At 35.6% G+C, this 13080-nt stretch overlaps 2 protein-coding genes across 3 annotated transcripts in view; both read left to right on the top strand.

Annotated features, from left to right (window-relative positions):
- LOC129795284 (toll-like receptor Tollo) overlaps positions 1-13080 on the top strand; it is a 650843-nt gene that overhangs the window by 580843 nt on the left and 56920 nt on the right. The gene's annotated exons all lie outside the window — the stretch shown is intronic.
- The window catches only part of LOC129795282 (protein slit), a 91262-nt gene that overhangs the window by 12033 nt on the left and 66149 nt on the right, over positions 1-13080 (top strand). For both annotated transcript variants that reach the window (XM_055836370.1, XM_055836371.1), the window contains exon 2: positions 2116-2759. In XM_055836370.1, the coding sequence (XP_055692345.1) occupies positions 2497-2759 (263 nt within the window). In that variant the 5' untranslated portion in view covers positions 2116-2496. The remainder of the gene's footprint in view (positions 1-2115; positions 2760-13080) is intronic.

The raw sequence follows: 13080 nt of genomic DNA on the forward strand, positions 1-13080 counted from the left end.
TTGAAAAGGCTCAGTGATTGTAAAATATGTAAAAAAAATCTCCGAAATTTAACCCTTTCGCGTTCGTATGAAACAGAGAAACAAATATTCGTTATAAAAAAAATTCAAAACGTGCTTTACATTACGTTTAAGCCCGATCAGAATAAGTGATATTTTGAGTCAATTACAATAGCTGTTCATTACGTAAAATCCTGTATAAAAATGCCCTTTTCCACGCATTTATTAACACAATCACACGTAAAAATTTCATTTTTTTACTATTTTTTTCCTTCCATTTTATCCCACATAGCATAAAGAGCATAAAGAATGATGTCTCGCTTTTTTGATGTTTTCATTTTTTTTTCAAAACGATTCTCTGCTGATGTTGTCTCCATTATTCACAATTTTTTTCCCAACATCCCCACACATTCTTCCTGTTTTCTTATATTTATATACATTTTTTTCATCCCTGAAATGTGAACATTATTCCATTATCCTGTCCATATCATCACCCGTATTATTTGTCTGTCAACTTCTTCGGTGCTACTTTACAGGGAAGAGTGCGAAAGGAAAATGTGTTTCATTCCCCAACAAAAGGAAGTCTTCTCAAGAAAAAAGAGATGTCAGCCAAGGCGGCAAAAGTACTTAAAAATTTAACTTGAGCCTATTTTAATGTTGAATTTTTCATGAAGTTCATATAAAATTTAATACTTAATGGGAAAACTGGGTTGAATAGGACAGAAAAGTAAAATCTTTGTCTTTGAAATTGTATTAAATTATAAAGGAATTTTTCATTATTCAAATAATTCATTATTTAAATAAAAAATAATAATAAGGAAAAATATTTAGAAGGAATAAAAAGTAATTTTACAATGACTTTATGCACAATGGTTCCTATTACGTAACCATAGAAGTCCTTGAACTTGTTAAGATATCAGTATAAATTCTTGAAATTTCAAAGATTTCTTGGTCGCAGAGCCCATTGTGTATCAAGTCCTTTTCATCCTTTCCTTAATAATGTCTTTTCATTTAAAATTTTGTTTAAAAAGATATTTAATTTATGAAAAAGAGTTGAAAAAAATGAAAAATAATTTTCAAAGGACTTTATGTACAAAGTATTTAAATAATTCCTTTAAATTTATTTGGCAAAATTTCGAAAAAGTCTTCCACGATTTTTTTTTAATAATTAGAAAAATTAATTAACAAAAATTAATATATAAATTAAAGAAATTAAATAATTTACATTATAAACTTTAAAAAATAATATTTTTTCTTGTTGCTTAAGAAATCTTTCACAAATTAGAAAAATTAGATTAGGAAATATTTATTTTTTATATTATTTTTATTTAAATATCTTTTACGATTTTATTTATCTAAAAGAACACTTAAAGATTTTTTTTCTATCAAAATTATGCCAAAAAACAGTTTCTAGGGTGTGTGGCGCCTCTCAGGCTCACATGACGTGTATGTAGATGGCAGAAATATTAATAAATGGTCTGAAATGATATCACATCAGCAAAGTGTCGAATTTGAAGGTGGGTGGGTGGGTACTTTTGGGGCTTGAGAATGGAGAGAGGGTGTATTTCGCACACACAAAAGGCATGTGAAAAAGAAGACAGAAAAAAAATGGAAAAACCGCGAAAGCCATTTTCTCTTTTTTAACGCAAAAGCCTTGCGTTGGGGGTGGGTGGATGGAAAACTTTAATGGAAGAATTTTGCTAGCCTCAGGGCAATATAGAAAGGGAATATTGCTTTTTTTCTGCGTGTATATACGCCTAAACAGTGAGAAAAAAAATTCCTGATGGGGCGAAGAAGAAATGATACGAAATGCCCCGCGGGGGTAGAATGAGAGGAGAAAAAAAAACCCTTCGCATCTTTCATGAGAGTTTCTTATCAGTATGAGGGGGTGTGGGGGTGGTTTTCTTGTTCTCCATACGAAGAAACAAACTGCTAAATATATTCTTCCTTTTGCCCTCTTTTTTTCTCTCTTAAACTTCCTCTCCTTGCTATGGTACAAATTGCTGAACAAGAGCTGTGTGAGTGCGGGCGTCTTAACACTTTGTAATGGCAATTTTATTGAAAGCCATTCTTGTATTTATTTTAATGCATTTTTTTTTATTCTTCTTTTTTTTGCAGACGGAGGAACGTCGAAAAGTGAACACCTCGTGAATTGTTGTGCTTGTGGAGGATGCTCTGGGGGATTTTATAAACAACCCGCGCGTCTCCTCATCGAAGTGAACAAAGTGTTGTGTCTGCCGCAAGTACCATCAACACACACCGTCCTCTTGACACCCCCAAACCACTTGAGCTGCCTCTCTAGAGTACTGATAGGGATTTTCCCTTTTTTTTCGTCTTCTGCACCCGCTCAACCCCTCTTGATCCACCCCCAAAAAAAGCGCGCCAATCGACCTTTTAAAAAAGGCAAAAAAAAAGAGAAGTCCATTTTACAAAATTCCCAACCGTGCGTGTGTGCTAAAGTGGTTTTCAGCTTGGTGTAAAAGAGTAGTTTTATGTGAAATGTTGGGGGCTCCAGTGCGGAGTGTGGCGCCGAGAATGGCCACACGAATCTTCCTGGTGAGCCTTCTCGTTGCATGGACTGCCGCTGAACCTGCTGGCTATCAGAGTGATACGCAAATTTCTTGGGCTTCACCACTTGCAACACTCGATATTGGTTCAACGCGCTGCCCCCGTCTGTGTACGTGCACCGGAGAGACGGTGGATTGCTCCCACAGGGGCTTGTCTCAAATACCACGGAGGATTCCCATTGATACTGAGAGACTGTAAGTTGAAAAGTTTTTCTTCTATCTTTATTTACTCTCCTTTGCAATTTTCTTGTATGTTTTGTGCCTTTTGTGCCTATTTTGTTGAAATTACTTTTGTGAAATTGCAATGAGAATTAATTTTTGCCTACTGGAAGTGTTGAGGGATGCAAATTCGCAGTGATTTACGCTGATGAGGGAAGAACGTGGGTTCAAGACTCGATAGTGAACAATGATTTTTTTCAGCGATTTTCCATTCAATTACGCTCATATTGGTCAAATCTGGCCTTGACTGAAGGTCTTTGCTGCAGATTTATTCTCTTTTGTGAATATTTAGTTGTTATTGTAAACATATAATTTTTTTTAAACTTCTTTTTGCCCTTAATAGCGCAGTAGAATTGACTGAAAATAACCCCAAACCTCTAAATAATTGCGATCAAGCCAAATTTTACACCATTTTATTCAGAAAATTATAAGAAGCATTTTTTATATTTACGATTATGCTCTAAAACTCCTGCTCATTTCAGAAAATGCGTTTGAAAAATTTTCCATACATTTTTCCATAGAAGCCATTGAACGAAAGGAGAGCTTTATTAAAGAAATTCACACAAAAATCATTGAAAAACATTTTTTAATTTACTTATAAATATTATAAAGTAAATAATTGAAATCATGAGAGCCTCAAAATGAACAAACTCCTTTTGTCTCTTACTAATTTGATTAATTTTTCAATAAAAATCTTTGAGAACTTTTCCTCCAATTTCTGTTTAAACTTGCAAAAATTTGCTAGTTTAAGAGGCTCTCATTAAGACGTCTTTCTGATTTATTATATACATACATCGCATATATGCATGTAGGTATATTTAAATATATATAGCAAATCACTGCAACCGGTTCCTCGAAGAGTCGCAAAACCACCATTGAGAGCACATAATAGTGTTTGCATGTGGCAAAGAAAATACCAAATGGCGTGGATGTGGCGAAAAATTGCACCAGCTTTGCTGTCCTACACACCTCACACAAACCCTTTGCCATCCGCATCTTCTGCAACAGAGATGCATTGAAGATGTGACGCGAAGCTGTGCAATTGTAAAGCCTGGTATTGAGTGGAGAGACACCGTGGCGCAACTTCATCATGATGGCAAAACATGTTCACTGTCGATCGTCTTTACTTATTGTTCCCTCTCTCAACCTATAAAGTGGCGAATCCCAAAAGCAAAATCCCTCCACATGAGAATTTTATCCATGAACTCCAGAGTTCAAACATGCTGCACACTATTCCCGCAAATCCATCTCCCATGTGCACCCATGATGGAGCTTTAAAAGCTCCGGGGCAATTAAAATTCGCTCCATGTATTGTTTTATGTGTGCATTATCCCCCCTACCCCCCTCATATGCACACACTGGTTGTGCTCAACTCAAGATCATCCATCTGCATTTTCTTCCATACATTATACCGCGCTCTCTTTTACTTACCTAAACCGATGGAGTCACAGAGTAAAGCACAGAGAGATGGAGGAAGAAAAAAAGAAGAGGCGAGGATCCACTTAAGCTCCTCCACATTACCCATACTGTCCATTGAAAGATTTGCATTTATGCCTCGTTCAGCAACATCTCTTATACTTTAAATAAAATATATAACTCTCGCAACTCTCGTTCATGGCTAAATATAGGTTTGTACACAAAATGCAGGCTTAACATGAAACTTGAGGACCATATTCTGCGTTTTGCGCCTGATTGTTTGATTGGCGAGCTATCGGTATGAATTTCAAGAGATTAAATATTTATTTATTTATCGACTGATGATGGTGAAGAAATCGCGTCAATTTAATGCTAGACGTGAGAGAATTTATTCAAGATTAAGGCAAAATCTTAGAAATTGAGAGTTGTCAGACTTTTTTTTGAAGAACTTGAGAAAAATTTGCATTTAAAAATATTGAACTGACTCTTTTTACCCCACTCTACCCTACAGAAAAATTACACTTAACACAGCCTCAAACTACCAAAATCATAAAATTTTCTAGCCATTCTAAAATCTTTTATGAATTTCCACTACTTAGTTAAACAGACTTAAATTTTCTTCATATACTTTGAGTTATCTTAGTTAACTTTAGATCTCCAAAGAAAAATTTAAAAATTAAAAGTTTTCTTAGGCAAAACTTAAAATTTTATCAGTCAGTCTGAATCAAGGTACATAAATGCACATTTTTCATAATTTTTTTCAGATCGCCTTCGGGTATCGAAATTCGTAAAAATCGTCTAAAAAATATGCATTTTGCTCGATTTACTCAAGAAATCTTAAAGTTTCGCTTAAGAAAGTATAATCAAATTTTTTTAAGGAATCCTAAGTTTTTCATAAGGAATGTTAAAATAAAACTTAAGACATTATTTAAAAAAACTTAAAGAATCTTAAGACAACTTTAAGAATTTAAAGAAAGCTAGTCTTTCTTAAGGAATTTAAAGTTTGTTTGACTAGTGAATTTCATCCTTTAATGTAGGGGAACGTGGTTCAATTCGAACCTCCTAATGACTTTATCAATCCGCTTTTACTTAAAACTGATAAAATTTTAAATGTAGAAAGTTATGAGAGTAAAAAGAGCGTTAAATGGACTATAAATTATACCATTTTTTCTCATAATGCGTGGACCTTCGGAGGTCCGAATTGGGCCACGTTCCCCTACATTCTTGTAAGTAATACAATGTCTAAAAAAGATTAAAATGCATAATCTCCTTTCCCATTATGAAGCTTTTATTTACAATGAAGCATCATATTTCTAGTGCAATATATACTGCTATATGGACATGATTCTAATCCACTCACACACCCTAAGTCTTCTCCTCTATTAATTTAGTTCATTTACCCCTTAAAATAACCAATAAATATGTTAGCTCAATAAATGTTATTGTTATTGTGAGAGGTAATGGTGTCTATCGGAAGTTGTTGAATAACATCCTACTTTACTTTCGTGAATGAACTATCACAATTTGGAGTAGAGCATACAGTGCTGGGTGCTCAGTGAATTTGCCATTAGATCCCATTCAGTGATAGCAGAAGAGTGTCTCCTCTTCTCATGGCTTCAAGCCCACGATGAGGGACGACGTGCAATTACTGTGTGAAAAGGGGTTTTTGCTTGTGGAGGCTTGTAAGCGCGGGAAGGGAGTACCATGAGGTAGTATGTTGTGTGTGTGTAGTTTGGGAGAGAATTGTATGAGAAGGGGTCCACCTTATCAGATGGCAATTCTTAAGCAACAATGAGCGAGAGCTGTTCAACAAAACCAACCACCCCCAGAGAAATTCAGTGTGTGTTGTGTGCCGAGAAGTGCGGATCTCTCCAGTGGATTGGACAATTATTATATAGAAAATGTCGTCCACATGCTATCAAAAGTGACAACAATTTGGGAGTTAATTTAGCATTCAATGGATGAAGAGGACCGACATACATTCCCCAAATGAAAATTGCATTTAACCAGACCAAACTAACTCTCCGCACAGGAACAATAGACTTTGGTGGTGAATTTTCATAATATATACTACACATTGTATATATAGTTTTACTATATATATCTACGTAGCATATATAGATAGTTTCGTCAGGAGTGAGAGTTTTATGCATATAAAGTAGATTATATATTTAAACACTCAAAAGGTGGAGACTTTAAAGACTTACTGCCCCCTCTTTCTCTTCCTTTCCCTCTTACTGGCCATTGTCGTTGATGAGTCTTGTTTTTTTCTTCTCAGGGGATGATGGCTTTTCATTTAGCAAAAAAAGAAGAACTTTAATGATAAACAAGATTCAGCACACACATACTACCTGTTTTTGTTTTAATAAGTATACCTCCAGGGGGGCTTTACCACCAGAGTGTGATAATTAAATGCACTGAATAAATAACCCGAAGGTGTAGCAGCTTTTGCACGGTGTGCGCGAAAGAAAAAAAAAACCTCATAAAAGTATGTAAGGATTTATTGACTCTTTATAAAACATCTTACCACGTTATGTTGGCATAATAAGATAATCGATTTGTAATTTTATATGCATAAAAATATACAATTAACAGCTGATCAATAATGGAGAAAAAAGCGCATTTATGAGATTTCTTTTTAGCTGTGATTCTTTCTTCAAAGAAGCACAGCTTCTGTGTACACTCCAAAATGCAAAGTCGTCAGATCGGGCTCAAACTTGGGATGACCACGAATTAGGGTCCCTACATTCCAAAAAACGTATGCGCCAAAAATCTTTCCGGCCGTCCGGCCGTCCGGCCGGAACCTTTTGCCAAATTACAAGAGAACGGTAATAGATAGAGACTTGCGGTCAACGGCAAAGTTTAAATATCGGGTGGAAGACATCCGATTATGAGGTCAAATCCGACCCCCCACCCCCCGGTCCGCCATTTTGGATAACCCCCAAATTTTGTTTTCGCTATATCTCAGGCCCTATTATAGCTAGAGGTCTGAAATTTTGATATGTTGTAGGGGCCATCAAGACCTTTCCAACGATGTCTCATTTTCGAAAATCGGCCGAGCCGTTTAGCCAATATGGCCGCGACAATTTTTCATCGAAAATCGACCATAACTCGAAAACGGCTTGACCGATTTTGATCAACCCGGGGTCAAATGAAAGATCTCAACAAACCCTGCAACTCTCTAGAACATCGGAAGTTTCTAAAGTCACCGCTAGAGGGCTTAAAATGAAAAACAAAATTTTCGATGAGTTTTCGATGAATATCTCGAGCACCGCTTTATAGAATTACTTCATATTTTGATATGTTATAGTTGACTATAGTATCTATCACCATGCCAAAAATGAAGAAAATCTATGTAGCCGTTCCGGAGATATCGCGTTTTAAAGTTTACATGTCATATCCTGAGTTGCATAAGTCCAACGCCCCGCGAAGCGGGGCGTTTTATATACACATATAAAATAAAATAATATATATATATATATATAAATGCATAGATATATCCATTATATATATACATATAAAAATGCAAAGATAAATATATATAAACTGCAAAGATAAAAATTAAATATAGCATGGATGGAACAGTATAAAGCGAAAGAACGGTAAGTAAAACTTACGGGCTGTGATTCTTTCTTTGTCAGTGAAATGTGAAATTGACGAAAAATTGAGGATGGGCAAATTTTGAGGAAGGCTTTCTCGCGTACCGAATCACAGCCAACGCCCACGATTAAGGCTTCTCACAAATTATCTGCGCGTTGGCTGTGATTCGGTGCGCGAGAAAGCCTTCCTCAAAATTTGCCCATCTTCAATTTTCCGTCAATTTCACATTTCACTGACAAAGAAAGAATCACAGCCCGTAAGTTTTACTTACCGTTCTTTCGCTTTATACTGTTCCATCCATGCTATATTTAATTTTTATTTTTTTACTCTTTGCAGAAAGATGTAAATTTGTATTCAAGAATGAGGGCAGGTGGTTATTATTTTTAATTGAGATTTTATTCAAAATATTAAATGGCAACAAATAAGAGGCAAAAAGAATTGTAATTTAACCCACCAACTTTATAAGAAAATTGAATAAACAGATTGTCACGGATCATAATGTTTTGATCAGAAAGTTCTGTTTTTTGATCAGAAAATGTTCCAAGAAGAATGTTCCATTTTGTCAGAAAAATCTGCCATTTTGTTCAGGAAAATAAAGACATTCGATTACGGAATGACCCAAAAATCCATTCAGATTTGCTCTAAAATCAACAGGAGAGCCAGAAAATGCGAAAAACGGTTTTCAGCCAAAAATTCAGCTTAAATTTCATGGAAAAAATTGAAAATTCTGAAATTTTGAAACGGAATATTCTTCTGATCAGAAACAGAATTTTCTAATCAAAATATGAGACCAGATTGTCACACGTTCGGCGCATTTACCCTTTAAATTCAACGAAAATTTTTAACAAGCTCCTACTTAAAAAAAATTAATTACTTTAAAGGTACACTAACACATAACATTTTGAGGTGATTTCTATATAAATTCTCAGAATCATTAAATTTAACAAATGGCTATGGCGTCCCCATCGTAAGATCATTGCTCGTGATTGCGAATGTCGCGCGCGGAGTCTTTGAGGAGTGTCAAAAAAAACAAACATAGAAAATTTAATTACCATCAATTTCAACTATTTCTTCGCGTGTAAACAATGTTCGCTATCGTCTTTTGATATCAAAAACAGATTGAATGAATGTTCTCAGAAATAAAAAAGCCTCCACAACGATGGGAATAAATTTGTATAAATGAAATGTAGGTCGTACCATTGTTTAATTCTCTCTCTATGTCTCATTTATAGAACGTTTTATAGATTTTATGGGAAATTTATTCAATTTAATTGACAAATTTTCATTCCCATTTTAGGGGGATGGAATATCCTCAATTTTTGGGGAATTTCAATAACCGGATGTCATTAGCACATTGACATAAATTTTCATGGATTGCATCGCAATTTTCAATGGGAAAAGCGTTCGTTTTTTTTTGGTGTTGTGTGGCCGAGTAGATTTTGTCACTTCCAGGATGGATATGGAGAGGTGCCCGCCATATATAACGTAAATCAGTCAATCGCCAATTTTAACACTCTTCCGTGAATGTGTTTTGTTTCAATTGCATATAAAATCTCCATAAGTTCCGTACACAGAGGCCACAAACTATATAAAGAGGACAGAGCAGGAGACCTAAGTTGAGTGATAATTACAATGGCGGGAAATAGTTTTAGACACTCAAAATTGATTTATTTCATTCTAATCTTTCAGTGTGATTAATTTGATTAATTATTGTTTAAAAATAGGCTTTAGTTTTATTTCTAACGTTAGAAGTTAAGAATTATTTAACGTTAGAAATTCAGGGGAATATTGGTTTACTTAATCTCTGAATTTCAAGTAAGGAAACTCAAGAGTTTTAAATAAAAAACGTTAAGAAAGAGGTAAAAGAAATTTTATAAGCAAATTTAAAGCTGGAAAAATAACGTTAAACACTTATATTTAAAATACTAACGTTAGAATTTTATTTCTAACCAATAATCTAGCCAATATTCAAAGACAAATAAATTAGATTTGTGGCGCCCTGAGTAGGGGGGGCGCCACAGGGCTTTGGCGACTCCTCTAGTAACCTCAACCCTCGTTGTCCTCAAGCTAAACTATAGAGCACTTACACGCACAGCCATTCCCACACAAGGCTGAGCTTCGACTGACTCTCTCTACACTCATCAACACTCTTTGCCGTTCTACACTAATCAGCACTCTTTGCCATTCTCCCATCTAATTACTCTCTCAGTGCTCTCCTACATTCTCTTGAGTATTCTCGTATTCTCTCTCACCTATTTGAGGGTTTGTAACCTAGAGGCAGAAGCCGTTGCCGAGGGAAGGGCAGCCGTTACAGTTACCGCCAATATAAGGGTCTCACTCTATGAGCAGGTTAATATTCGCTGGATAGTGAGTCGGGCGCTACAGATTAATATTCTAAAAACGATAGAAATTTAGAGATAGAACTCATACAATTTAATTTAAAGAATTTATAAAAAGTATAAAATTTATTTTAAGTTTCCATAAAGGAGGTAATTCAGGCATATATGGGAGTTTTGAAAATGCGGTGCAAAATTCTTTCCTCGTATCAGAGCATTCTTTTTTCTGTAATAATCTGTACATTTACAAAGAAGTTAAAATTATTTTAATTTAAGAAAAGAAATCTTAAAACAGCTAAAAAGGGTTGTGTAAAAAATGTCCGCCTAAAAAAATTTCATCGGCTTGGGGCTCTGTTCGAATTCGAGAGTGGCCTATAATCGATTCCAACCCCATTCGGCCCCATTGAGAGGGAGAGTTTGGGGGGCTATAGGGGACGACAAGTGGTGGAGGCGAGACAAGTGTGGTGAAAAGTTTTCGCGTTTTACCATGAAATTCTCGCTTTTCCTCCCATGTGCTACGCACCCATGAACCCATTATTAATTCCATGGCGCCTGCAGTTCCCCACACCCCCTCACCACGCAGAGAGCAGGGAGAGAGGGTGACCCTTATTGTTTCGTATAAACTGGCAAAAACCATTCAATCCCATGGAAAACAAGCTCTCAATGGCATCCCATTGGGGGCGGTGCACGGTGAGGAGCGATGTATTCATCCTGAAAACACTGTTGACAACTCAATCATGCGAAAGTTAAATATCGTTCTACAGTGCAAGGGCCTCCCCCTCATATGCATATACTTTTGGGGTATTCTCTGTACCCGAAAAACGGAACGGGGATTACATATATGTGGTGCTATAAATAGTGTGGGGGTGGGTGGACTTGTATGTGTTGTATAAGTAGGATGTGGGTGGGAAGCGGAAATTTGCATTGAAAAGCACTTTTTCGGATGTTTTATGATATTTTTTTTCTCTCCCAGAGAATTGCTCATATGGGGTTGTTCAGCAACTTGTGCTACTTTCGACAAATTCACGGAATATTTCTTTTTTTTTCAAGGGGTGTGCAAGTCGATGAATTTGTCAAGAGGGTGGTTTTCTTTTAAATTTTTAACTTAATATTTTGTTCAAAGATTTCAAATATTTTTCATTCTCGTCAAAAGAGCAAAACTATTGGCTTTTATGGGATTTTCTTTAGTATTAGTTTCTAAGACTCTTAAGAAAATTGAGAGCTTTTTTCAGGGGAATAAAAACTCCTGAAAAAAAGCTCTGTAGCTCGTCGGTAAAACTTCTCAAACTCAAGAAAATTCATCCGTAAAAAAAAACAAAATTCAATAAAAAATGTTTTTAGGTCAAAAATGTTTATTGACGCCCCCGGAAGGAGAAAATTACTACTAAAGAAATTTCTGTTTTTAGGTCAATAGATAAGAATGCCGACTATTAAACGATTAAATAGAGGTTCGAATCCCGATAAAATTCTTTTTTTTTCTCTTTATTTTTATAATTTTTTTCTCATAAAGTTCTAAGCATAAATTATTACTAAATTTGAGAAATTATCAGCCTTTTTATCCACACCCATCCACCCCTTATTCTAATAATGTCTTTGAAATGCAAAGCAAAAAAAATCCACTAGTCAGCTATATAACTGACTATCACATTCTCAAGGCATTGCGGGTGGCAGAGATTGAGAATTACCCTTGGAAGTTGGCGGGAGGGATGGATGGAGAAAAAAATCGGAAAATTACGAGATATTATGTCATTGGCAGACGCACACTTTATAAAGAAAAAAAAAGTCTTGAGCTTAGGGTGGTTTAAGGGGGTGTAGGTTTGATGGGAAAGCAGCAATTTGGCATTGTCTGGTGTCACACAGAGGGTGGGTGGGCGTTGAAGGTGGATGGTTGAAAGATGAAGGAAAAAAAACTCTGAGATTCCATGAATACTTTGTCGCAAAAGTATGCAATGTGTGTGAGATACTTCCTCTATGGATGGACGCGTGGGTGGCAATATTCTTCCTCTCACTATGTATGGTTTATTTTGACTTTCCCCCGCGTGCCGAAATGGCATAACTTGCGCCAAAGTAGCATCACACACAGGCAGGGAATTTATATGTAGTTTTCCATGTAAAAGGGCGCTCTTTTGTACACTTTGACTCTTAGCTGGGGCAACAGTGAAATTGCTTCCTTATTGTTTCCTCAATGGGTGGGTGCTTTGTTGTCAATTGACGTCCGAAAGTGCGCTGAGGCGTATACCGTCTTCCCAGCATGAATTGTTCACTTCTTTGTTGCAATGCACACGACTTTTTTTTCCTTCCTCACCTTTTTTTTCTCTCTCTCAGTAGAAAGATCACTTCCTATGCTACCTCTGCTATTTTCCATTATACACATATGTATGTAGTGGTACAACATACAATTCATTTTGATTGTCAAATTCCAAGCAAGACACCACGGGAAGTCATTATCAGTGAGATGTCTGAATTTTCTGCATGAGGTCATTTCAGGGAGGTAAAAAAGGGACGACCTTTTCCTGGGTGAGATTGTGCATTTTGTATCCGTTTAGCTGCATGAATTCAAATAATTCGTTTGTGACAAAGGAAAAGGAAGAAGACATTATAAGTCTCATTAAGATAAAATTCCCTTAAAATCGGTCAAGGCGTTATCCTCAGCAATCATTTCACTATTAAAAAAAAATTTCCCAACAAAATATTTCAGTCAAACTTTGGTCTTTTTGACCAATTAAATTAGTGAATGATTTAACAGAATCATATCTTTGTCTTAGGAATTTGACAAATTAAATTGGTGAAAGATATTTGATAGTTTTATTCAAGTTAAGTGAAAAAGTAATTTGACTGAATAATTTTGTCATTTTACACCAATGGAAGCTTTTTGACCAATTTAAGTGTTTGAAGCGTTACTATAACCATTTCAATCTGATATATTTTCTTTACGCTAAATAACT

Source organism: Lutzomyia longipalpis, chromosome 4, assembly GCF_024334085.1.
Source record: "Lutzomyia longipalpis isolate SR_M1_2022 chromosome 4, ASM2433408v1".
Lineage (NCBI taxonomy): Eukaryota > Metazoa > Arthropoda > Insecta > Diptera > Psychodidae > Lutzomyia > Lutzomyia longipalpis.